The following is a 12006-nucleotide window of genomic DNA, read 5'->3' as shown; positions in this document are numbered from 1 at the left end:
ATTTTCTTCTTTTTTTAGAACAGAAAGTTTCCAACAAGAAACGAAGTAACCATGATCTTCTTGCCTGGTTAATATCAACTGATATATTAAAAAGTAAAAAACAAGTGTGGCAATAGAAAATAGTTGAATTGAATTTTATTCAATTAGCCTATATTTTTCCAAACTTCAGATCCATTTCTTTGTTTTTCCAGATCACATATAGTGAACATAATTAAGCCATTTCTTAATGCTTTTCCCCCACCAATACCAGTCCTTTACTGTTCTATAATGCAGTGGTACTTCTAGGCCTTCTGAGATATGTAAGGCTCTTTACTCCTTTTCTGAATGGCCTTAGGCATCTGGATTTGGGTTTTGTGACTTGTCTCTGATTTCATTATTTACTGTCAGCTCCTGTCTGACAGTTCAGCTGATATGAAAGCACACCTTTTCCCAGACCCCTCACATCCAATGTGGTAATTCTAATGTGATGAGAGTTAGGACACAGAACATTAAATGTGTGTTAAATATAGGCTGAAGGAAGGCTTGAGGGACTTCCTCAGGCTACATGGTATATTGGACAGAGTATGGGAGGCCTGGCTTCCACTTTCTCCTCTGACTCTAACTCCCTTATAGGTGTAACTTCAGCCTCATCTTCATCATCAGGAAGCAACAAGTTGTATTTAGCACCTCCTCCTGCTTTAAGATTCTTGAAATTATCTTTAAAAGAGCCTATAAAATCCATTTTAGTGGGTCAAGTGCAAGTTTCATTCCCTTTTTGACTCTGAGAAGCAAAAAGTCTTAAAAGATCAAGATGAGAAAATAGCTGAGAAGCAAAAAGTCCTAAAAGATCAAGATTAGAAAATAGCTGTGTTTAAGATAGGTAAAATGTGAGACCATAGTTATTCATAAAAAAAAATAGTTAGGCATTTGAATGTTGATTATTTTATAAAAATATCATTCCTTTGATGCTTACATACATAAAGTATGATAGATATGAGATAGATAACTACGTATACAGAGAGAAACAAAAATAAAATACAGAGATCTACATGCAAATAAATCTTTTGACAGCTTTGAAATTTTGAATCATTCAAACTGTAGTATTTAAAACAGAAACCTTAATTTTTCTAGTTACAGAAACACACATCTACTTTTTTGATACTTTTTGATTAAGCATAGACATATTTCAGAGTAACTCTTTAAGACTATGTCAGCAGGGGTTCCAGACACTCCTGTGGAAAAACAAGATGGGTTGAAAGATAATGATCTATAATAATAGAATTATCAAATGTACAATGACTACCTAAGGAAATGAGCAGATGAGATTACAATATGTAAATTCAAGAAATACCCAATCTAGCAGTCTGGCTCCTCTGGGTTAGAAAAATAATAAAACACCAATGGGGAGGAAAGGAGATTGGAGATAAAGATTGACTTGAGCTAGTGATCTGATTAGGGACAAGGGATAAGGTAAAATTGGCTGTTCTTCTTGAAACATGGGTGCTGTAAATGACCTGCTGTAAAGGACCTCCAAATAGCAAGGCAGCCCGGGGAAACATAGCCCAAAATTGAATAATGGTCCCTGAGACCAACTCAAAGACATACTAGGTGCTTATTAATTTTAATTATAGAATTTAAAACCATCTCATAAACATATTTTATAAGAAAGAAAATATGAGGTTATAAAATGTTGAAATTATAATTTTACATTGCAGAAAGAGTTGATAATTCCCAGAGTAATACCATTTTCCAAGCCATATGGGTTGGAGAAAAAAAAAATGAAGAAAATGAACTTGAAAAGGAATGGGGGAAGGAAAGCCCGGAGGCCCACAGTGAGTGAAAACATGTTGAATGGTAAGGGAGAAATTGGGGTTCAGAGAAAAATTGTACTGAGGAGGTGCCCTTGCGTCCCAAAAATGTTCCTCTTAGAATGACTAATCCAAAGGGATTGGGAGATCTTTCATTTTTCTCTTAGTTTGCTTTTTATCTGCAGCTAGACACTTTCTGAAATGCCTGTAACTAGTATTAACTATTCTTGGGGTAATCATTCTTGTCCTTCTGAAATAAAATGCATATTAAAGTACCATACCAATAAAATCAGATCAAACATTCATACCCATTCTTTCAATTAAAATTTTCAAATCAGAAGTTTTTTATGATATTTTAAAAACTGTAAACCATATATATCTTCTTTGCCTCTCTTACACATCCTGGAAAACTATGAGAAATGGTATTTGATAGATGTTTTAATTTCTGGACCAATATGGTGAATAGATAATGTGTAATTCAAAAAAAAATTTACATAACTGATAGATATATCGTCACTTTATAAAAATAGAAACTCTACTTGCCCCTAAAAACTTTCTCTTGTTCTGAAAGCTTCTGAATTTTACATCTAAAAATAAGTGACAGTCCTACAGCTGAAAACAATTCTGAGACCAGAGTTTATTAAAATAACCTCAAAACATGAACAAATTAGTTCTGACACTGCTTATTTTGTGTTTGATTTGCTAGATATATCACTAATCTCCTTGAATTAATAGGAGAGAGAGGAATTTTACATCATTATAATAGATTTTATAATAGTTTATTGCAGAACAAAATATCTACCTATTTATATTGTTTTTAAATACCATTAATATTTTTATATATGCAATCAAAACATATTGCTTATAAGCCCTATGGTTACATTTAGGTTCAGAGAACTTTTTAATTCAATCTATAGTAAGACATCAACTCAATGAAAGATGAATTCTGTCATTTAAATTCAGTGACTTTTACATTCTTAAAGGAGCTTTCTGGGAAGAGTTATGTGGGAGGAAATTATCAGGATTGTATGACAACTTTACTGATGTAAAATGCAGGGTGTAAGGAGTTGCCACATGAAGAGTTATGGTGTCTATATCTCTGAAGCTCATAAATGAATGAGGAATAATTTAGTTATTGGGTTGTGGGGTCAATACCGGGGGATAATATTTAAAAGTGTGATCTGGTCTACAGTAAGTGTCCGAATAAGTAATTATTGAATGAATGAACCTCTAAACTCAGAACTTGATTGTATCTTCCTTAGGTTTGCTCCAAGAGGTTGTTTTGATTCTAACCCAAAGAAAACTTAATATTCATAATTTAATAAAAAACCCTAATATGTCTTTGCTGTGATACAAAATGATTAACATATAATTTTGAAAACCTGATTTAGATTAGCCCATTACAAAGTTAAAGTTAAAATCAGTGTCCTTATCAATACACCTGAGATGAGATATCACCTATAATTATGAAACTATTTTTGAGAGTATAATAAAAAATTTATATCCTCTCTCTCTCTCTCTCTCTCTCTCTCTCTCTCTCTCTCTCTGTCTCTCATTTATTTGCTTGTATAACCACGAGCAAGTTATTTTTCTCCCCTGAATCTCTTTGTTTTATCTGTAACATGTAAACAATAATACCTGCTTTCCTCACTGAAGTGATGGGAGGGTCAAATAAGCTCATATATGTGAAAGAATTCTATAAAATGTAATTTAAAAGTAAGGTGTTATTGGCAAAGAAGCATGTAGAACAAGGTCAGTGTAAAAGGGTCGTGATGTGAAGGTGCTTCAAACCAAGTTGTAGCTGAAATCGTAGAGCAAATGCATGAGGAAGTAGAAAGGCTTTTACATTAATTTGGGCTTTTATTTTATTACTGGGTTAAGTGAACTGTGTAATAGTAATAGGTATATGAAGAACCCCTTTATCACTAGTCTTACTCATCATTAAAATCCAGCTATAATTAGACGGATCAATAAAATAAAATAAGAAACAGAAGTATTGGAGGACAAATGTAAGGTTGTCAACATGAAACTATCAGCAATATTACTATAAGTTGCCATAGAAATAATTTTTGACACCAAAAAGCTAGAGGATCATAACCTCGGAATAAAGACTAGTCCTTCAAAGAAGAGACCGTTGGTGACCTTACGCCAACATTGATGAATGCATGGAAAGATAACACTCAATAGATGTCTTTATTTTTCTCATAACATTAAGAATCAAGTAAAGCCTCACTAAGATCACCAGAGTTCCAGCTCAGCCAATGTGGCTCAGTGGTTGAGCACTGACCTAGCAAGAGGCCACAGTTCGATTCCTGGTCAGGGCACTGTCATTTGAACACCACTGGAAGATGAACAATAAGGCTATTTGCAAACTTGAGGTTTGGGGGTTCTGTTGCTTTGCGCATCATGTTTTACCAATAAATCCCAGCAGAAACTGCTCTTCTGGATTTGCCCTCATTTTTGTCAGTAGAGAAACTATTCTCTTTCCCCTCTATAGCATTGTAATCTCATCCTTGCTAATTCAGAAAGCTTTGATTACACATCAAAGCTCTGTCCTTAAGGAATAAACAAGACTTATTCCACTATTTCTAAGACAAACATTAAATAAAAGTAAGTCATCTAGACCCTGGACCACCAGAAAGATGAACAAGCGAGTCCTATAGAAATGCAGCCTGAAACATCACTGTAGGCAAACATGACAAAACTGCAGCTGTCTCACTTCGGGCACATCGTAAGAGGACAGAGTTCTTTGGAAAAGATAATAATGCTGGGGAAAAGAGAAGGCAGCAGGAAAAGAGAAAGGCCGAATATGAGATGGGTTGACTCCATAAAAGAAGCCATAGGCATGAGTCTACAGGAGCTGAGCAGGGCTGCTGAGGGCAGGGTTTGTAGACATCACTCATTCTTATATACGCCAGAGCCATAGCCAAGTTAACGACACATAGCAACAAGGACATTTGGTTATTTTGGTGGAAAATGTCTTAATTGTTCTTTAACATATAATATTATGGGAATATATGTACTTAAGGAATATTCATAGAATTTTTTTAAAAATTTAACTTATTGTATACCACCAACATCAACAAAGACATGAAAGCCACTGACTAAACTCTATTTTGCCTTTGCTTATACTTAGGACATGAAATACATCAGTGAAAACAGGGATGGTTGATTTGACCAGTTTTTAAATATACTGTTAAAATATCCTATTAACTTTTTTAAAAATCTAAGTATAATGTCCACACAATAAAATGCATACATTTAAAGCATTTAATTTGATAATTTTTGACAATGGTATATATCCATGTCACAACCACCCAGACCAAAACATAGAACAGTTAGAGCCTCATCTATTTTCCTGTCACCCCACAATTCCTGCCAGAGATAACTGTTTTTGTTTTTGTTTTTATTTCTAACACCAACTAATAGATTAGTTGTTTTTCTCTTATTTAAATGTAAGCACACAATATGTATTCTTTTCTGTTGGGTTGCTTCCTCTCTACATAATGTTTTTGAGATTTATCCACATCATTGGAGGCTTCAGAAGTTCATTCCATTTTATTGTTTATAAAATAACTAGAGGCCCAGTGCATGAAATTCGTGTATGGGTGGGGTCCCTAGGCCTGGCCAGCGATCGGGGCCAATTAGGTTCTCCGCCTCCCCGCCTCCTCCTTCCCTCACAGACTGCCCCAGGTTCCCTGTCCCAGCCTGGGGCCTGGCCCCCCGATCGGGTGATTGGGACCTGCTGGCTGGGGGGAGGGGCCAACTGCCACCGCAGCGGGCGGGCGGCAGGCTGATCAGGGCCTACTGGCTGGGGGGAGGGACAGGGTAGGGACTTGGGAGGTTGGCCGCTGGCCCCAAGGAGGAAGCCGGCCCTCGGCCCTCCTGGGAAAGGGGCTGCATTCACTGCCACCCAACCCTGGTTCCCTATCCTAGCCTGGGGGCTTGCTGGCCCGGGGGAGGGACTGGGAGATTGGCTGGCAGGCCCCATTGGCAATTGGGGCCTGCAGGCTGGGGGCAGCTCCTGCATTGAGCATCTGCCCTCTGGTGGTCAGTGTGCGTCATAGCGACCGGTCGTTCCAGTTGTTTCATCATAACGGTTGCTTAGGCATATATATATCAAAAAGAAGCTACAGTATTGCCTTTTGAAGGAGAAAATATAAAGAACTCCTATAAATCAATAACAAAAAAGACAACTGACCCAGACAATTATTATGAAAGAGATTGATATGAAATGGTGAACTTTTTTATTTTAACATATATTTTTATTCCTCTTAGGTAAATCTTAAGGAGTAGAATTGCTAGGTCAGAGGGTAGATGCATGTAAGTTGTAAAAAACCTGCCACACAGTTCTACAAAGTGGTTGTGCTATTTTATACATCCTCCAACAATCATTAGAATTCCATTTGGTCTACAACATGTGGTATTGTCTGTCTTGTGATTTTAACTATTCTAGTGGGTGTGAAAAAGTGGTATTTTATTGTGATTTTAGTGTGCATTTCCCCATGTCTAATGGTGGTGAGCACTTTTTCATGTACCTAATGATCAATTGTATACCTTCTTTTGTGAAGTCTCCAAGTCATTAGTTACTTTTTTTTTTTAGCAGGATGTCTTTTTGTAATTTATTTGTAGGAGTTGTTTGTATTTTCAAGATTCAAGATCTTCATCATATATATGAGTTGAGATTGGTTTTTCCCAAAGGTGGTTTTCCCTTTCATTTTTTTTTACTAGAGTGTTTAGAGAGCATAACTTTTTAAATTTGATAACGTGCAAGATCTGACTGATATCCACCAGGGACTTCTCTAGTCTCAATTTCCAGCCATAGGGCATATCAGTCTAATTGCATTGTTTTGGATAATATCCAGGTAGGCTAAAAAGGAGGGTCAGCGATATTTATGATTTTTAAAGTCTTCCTGGATGAGGCAAATTTTGATGTCATTATTTGACCACAAATCATCCTTCATTGAGTGCTCCATTACCCAGCGACCCTTTGTCCAACTTGTCTGGTTTCATAATCATCAGTGTCTCTTACAGAGTCCTAGGTCTGAAGCTATCAGACCTTTCATTGCTACATAGTTTCAAATCAATACGCAGGAATTCTTATTTAATTAAAAAATGATAGAGCCGCAATGCTGCTGACTCAGAAGAGCTCCTGACTTTCTCCAAGAGATTGAGACAGAGAGGCGAGACAATAGATATGTGGCAGTGGTACTGTTTTACCATGAAAAAGCTACATCAAAGGTCAGTCCCAAATCCATCCTGAACTACAGAACTCTCTCTGGGCTCCTAAAACAAAGCCAGGTAGGTATTAGACAACACTTGAGTGATGAAGCAACCCTGTGATTCCATGAGAAAATAAAAAGACAGCAGGAACAAAAACATCAGTCAAATGTGCAAGGTTTCTTACTGTTCCCAGCAAGCTCGGGCAGCTGTGTTCCATGAGCCTCTCGGTGCTGTGACCAGGGAGTGGCAGTATCCTGAGTGAGGGTGCCACCCGGCTGGACAGGATTGGTCTCCCACCTCCTGGAAAACAGTGTCTGTGTTCACATCACAATGGTCTTTCAATCTAGAGAGTCGATTCTCAGCATAAAGCATCCTAGGAGTCCCTTGAATAGATTAGTTTTGTCACCAGAAAGAAGGTCAGCCCTAATCCCAATTCTCCACCTTCAGAAATGCAATGGCTTCCTACAGAAAAAATGACTAAAGTTAGCAATGTTTCAATTAGCAATATCAAATGTTTATACCTTTGATATTCTGATAGTTAAATAAGTGCTTCTTTGTTTAATGTATTGTTATTGATTTCAGAGAGCAAGGGAGAGGGAGAGAGAGATAGAAACATCAATGATGAGAGAGAATCATTAATTGGCTCCCTCCTGCACACTGCCCACTGGGGATTGAGCCCGCAACCCAGGCATATGCCATGACCAGGAATCAAACCGTGACCTCCTGGTTCATAGGTTGACTCTCAACCACTAACCCATGCCAGCCAGGCAACAAGTGCTTCTTTAAATTGTAGTGATATAACTAATGTATTTTCCTTTTCTCAAATTCTAAAATTGTATTGATATAACTAATGTGTTTTGTGATTTAAATACCTCTTTTTAAATTGCATCAATATAACTAATATATTTTGTGATTTTTAAAATGCTACTTAGGCTAATTTTCCCCTCTTCTCCTTCAAAGTTCAACGAGAGCAGGCAGACGTAGCATGAGTTGACAAATCATTCCCTTTGTTACTTATCACAGGGCACACTGCTCAGCCTGTGTCCCACCTTGGTTTGGGGGCTCCAAGCTTTCCAGACGATCCCATCGCACTTATACAGCTTTTGGAGGCTTTCTTCAAAATGGAAGAGTCCGTTCAATTCCAGCGTGCAGTTCTTTGGGAATGAGGGCAAATGGCTCTGTGGGAAAGAAAGGCCATTGAGATTTGACTTAATGTATGCTGATCGCATACTCACCCCCTTTAGCTCCTCATTTGTTGAGTAGCATTTGTGTTGAGTAAACTATCCCCGAACTTGAAGGCTATTTTATGGCCCAGGAAACAGCTCCTTGTAAGGTGAATAGGGAGTAAAAAGATTCTCATACCTGTCTGGGGAAGTGTGAGTGGGTTGTGGATTCCACCTTATCTGCTTGAGGTCCTTCTGCCACTTTAATTGTCTTTTGTGGAGGACTAATAATGGGCACCTTGGTCTTCTTTCTGTGAACTGGGGAACTGTCATCCTCCAGTTGCAGAGAAACTATTCCATGATACTGAGAAAATCAATGCACAACAGTTCAGAAAAAAAAATAAACACCATGGTAGCAAACAAAAATATTTGTTGTAAAAAAGAGCCATTCAAAAAAAAGTTTTAATTAAAAAAAGATTAAAAAAAACAGAGAATTTCAAAGAATTGAGTAACAGTATACAAATTTTAAAAAATAAAACAGCTATAATAATTTTATCTTCCTCAAAGATCTTTTGTGAAAATAATGTGTGATAAAGCAAGTGCTATATAAGTATTTGACATGTTTATTTCTGTTATTGTAAAAGATTATTAAAAACAGAGAAGCAGACTTAAAAAAAATTGCATAAAAGCTAAAAGGTGTTTTTTTCCTGACCACACAAGCTTCCAGGACAAATATCAAACCAGGTGTTTAAGAGAAATTAATATAAGATGTGAAAAATAGATTACTATTTTGCATCCATAAACACAAGAAATTTGGCGATTCTCTCAGACTATGCTTACATTATAGATAATGTCTGTTCCATTTCTGTAAACAGAGGATGGACGGACCTAAGACCAACAGAGAACAAAATATAAACAACATTGGCTGGAATCATAGTTAGCAACAGGTTAAAACCTTTCCAGTCAGATCTTATTAATGTCTGAAAAATTTTAAAACATCTTTCTCAAGATTTTCCGTGTTCCAATCGTTGGAATTTTAAAAATCACCGAACCTAATCGCAGCTTATCAATGTTGATTCATATATTCATAGCCCCAGTTAGGGAGGAAAGTCATCCTTATTTTGTTGGTATATCTATAGTGCAGGTCATCCAAGGAAACACGCACACACATACACTCTCTCTCTCAAATACACACACACGCACACACACTAATGAATGTGTGCCTGGTTAGACTGCTGTGCGAATAAGGTCCAAGCCATGGTTTCCACCCACACTCAAGCAGATTGCTTAATCTCATTCTGCTCCAGGATCACTGGACACACACACACACACACACACACACACACACACACACACACACATGAATGTGTGCCTGGTTAGACGGCTGTGTGAATAAGGTCCAAGCCATGGTTTCCACCCACACTCAAGCAGATTGCTTAATCTCATTCTGCTCCAGGATCACTGGTCACTTCTTGATTACAAAAGAAACCAAAGCAGAAATTATATGGCTGAGCCCGTATGTCTATCACCTCAATTAGCATAATTAATGAAGTGGGACAGCATTGTGCCATTTGTATACAAAAGGTTCTGCATGATTGTGCAAGGAACCATGGTCCCCACTCACTAGAAGAACCAAAACAGTTTCTTCCGTGCTTAGCAATACTCGTGAATATCTTTTGATTTTTTTAATATGTACCCCACACGTCAAATCCCAGGAGGTCCCCACCCTTACTGTTTTGCCATTCCCTCGGCTTCTAAGCCTCATTCCATAAACATCTGTAGAATCAAAGCCCCGTGGGGTGTCTCCCCTGGTGACTGCTGGCCGCTTGGAAGATGGAAGAGGTCTTCTTTCCAGATGAAAGGAACCAGAAATGGTGGGGAAGGAAGACCCTGGGGATGGCGGATGCCAAGAGCCCTTTTTCCACGCGTGGTGCTTGTTCGGGTTGAAGGAATATGAAGGATGGCACCGTCCTGGAGGTGGGCAAGACGGCAGGTCAGTTCATTCATTTACACAAACAGATAAGTGATCACAGCGACACAGCCCCTGCAGCAGCTTGTCATGACACCCAGACGGATGGTTTTCCCGCCAGATGTTGCCTTTTTGCCATTTGCCAGAAAATCCTTTACTCCTCATCAGTTTCCATCCAGGAAAGCCATGCCCTTCTGCCCATCTACAGGGAGATTGTAAAGAGATGAAACTGATTTCACAAACCACAAATGAAAATCATTGTTGTGGTTTTAGAATCCTACTTGTGCACTAAGGGCCTCACTGCTGTTCCTGTTATAGCTCTCCTCAATACATCAGGTTTAGCCACTGATCAAGCCTCACTCCATGAAGTGATCACCCTTTTCCCAATCTCCTAGAGAAAGAAACTGGAATTGTGTGAAGATAGCAGTGAAATCAAGTCACAGTTACAAAAGTTAACATTCATCTGCTACAGAGCAAAGGTCTAATAAGTCTTAATGGGGTTAATTCTATTGGAAACATTGCCAAGTAGTATGAAAAGAATCTAAACCCAGAACTCCCATCTGGATATGTTAGACTTCATGTGAAAAGTGTGCGCTTCATGTATTTTACAGACTTAATGTGATCAGAAAATTCTACTGAAAAAGACATGAATCTGGTGAGGAAAGGTGGTGGGGAGAGATGTGGAAATATGAGTATTATAAGAGAAAGACGATAATATCTATTTTTATTATAGGATGACAAAAGAAGAGGAAATAATAGATTTAAAGTAAGGAAAACATATGAACCATAGTGCATAACAGGTCTAAAAACATAGGACTACGAGCTAGCATGGTAACTGGACAGTTGTCAAAGGCAAAATAGACAAGTAAGAAGAAGGTATTTGGCAGGGGAAAAAATCAAAGCACCAGAAGCTTTGGTGGATCTTTGTTTTATTTAGTTCACAGGTTGTTTTTTAGCATCTACTACCCAGGACCCATTTGGCTCTGCAACCCAAGGTTATTCATTCATGTTCTCCAGCTGCTCCTGAATCCCCAAGCCAGCTGCACCTTTCATGTCTATTTTTCTCCCATTCCTTCCTCTTTTAGGCCTTTCCTGGTCACACTCCAGTGGGGGCTCCGATTTTCAGCTTTAAGAGCTCTCTTTAACAGAGGAAGATAATTACAGCCCTCCAAACCCGGAGGGAAAATAATTGTCCATAGATTCTCACCAACATTGTTTCCCCCTCGGTGAGAACAACAAACGGGTAGGGGGGAAAAAAACAACACAAGGAACTACGGCTCTGACTTGTTGCTTTTCTGAAACCACAGTTCTTAGCGGGAGGAACACCGCATGAAGCAGAGAGCAGAATAAAGGGCCCGCACCACCACCGAGGTGGCTTTCTTGACAAGAAATTAAGCATTTTGATGTGAAGGCGTTATCAGGCACACTGGCTGTTGAAAGCAAGCAGCCACAGCGCGAGGACCGCTTCTGATTTCAAGATGAGGATCAAAAAGAATACCTCCTTTTGAGTCCAAAATTTTCACTGCAGCTTTTGTCTTTGTGCCAAGAACCGCATTCACGGGGGAGTTCAGAATGACTTCAAAGGCCTCATCATCTTCCTCTAATCCGTCATAGGTAATTGCTATATTCCACATCTTAGTTGACATTCCTACAAGAAGTAAACATTTTAATTACTCTTTAATTGCTATTTCAATCACCTAGGTGTCAGAGAAATATATTAATTAACATGTCTCCAGCTCCGCGGCAGTGGCCTGAGTGAGCCATTGTACGGCTCCCAACTCCCTGAAGTCCTGCTGTTCTCCCAAATCATATTAAAAGACCACATTTGTTCCCGGACAATGATGATTTCATTTAAATGCAAACA

General features: G+C 38.4%; 1 protein-coding gene across 2 annotated transcripts in view; it reads right to left on the bottom strand.

Annotated features, from left to right (window-relative positions):
• Positions 1–12006, bottom strand: part of FREM1 (FRAS1 related extracellular matrix 1) — a 155645-nt gene that overhangs the window by 6861 nt on the left and 136778 nt on the right. For both annotated transcript variants that reach the window (XM_005869602.2, XM_014542375.1), the window contains 6 exons: positions 11641–11790; positions 9906–10144; positions 9014–9061; positions 8373–8537; positions 8060–8188; positions 7195–7310 (listed from right to left, as the gene is read on the bottom strand). In XM_005869602.2, coding sequence (XP_005869664.1) covers positions 7195–7310; positions 8060–8188; positions 8373–8537; positions 9014–9061; positions 9906–10144; positions 11641–11790 — 847 coding nt within the window. The remainder of the gene's footprint in view (positions 1–7194; positions 7311–8059; positions 8189–8372; positions 8538–9013; positions 9062–9905; positions 10145–11640; positions 11791–12006) is intronic.

This window comes from Myotis brandtii, unplaced genomic scaffold (genome assembly GCF_000412655.1).
Source record: "Myotis brandtii unplaced genomic scaffold, ASM41265v1 scaffold30, whole genome shotgun sequence".
Classification (NCBI taxonomy): domain Eukaryota; kingdom Metazoa; phylum Chordata; class Mammalia; order Chiroptera; family Vespertilionidae; genus Myotis; species Myotis brandtii.
Note: the sequence above shows the minus strand (reverse complement) of the source record. Positions and strands in the feature narration are given on the sequence as shown.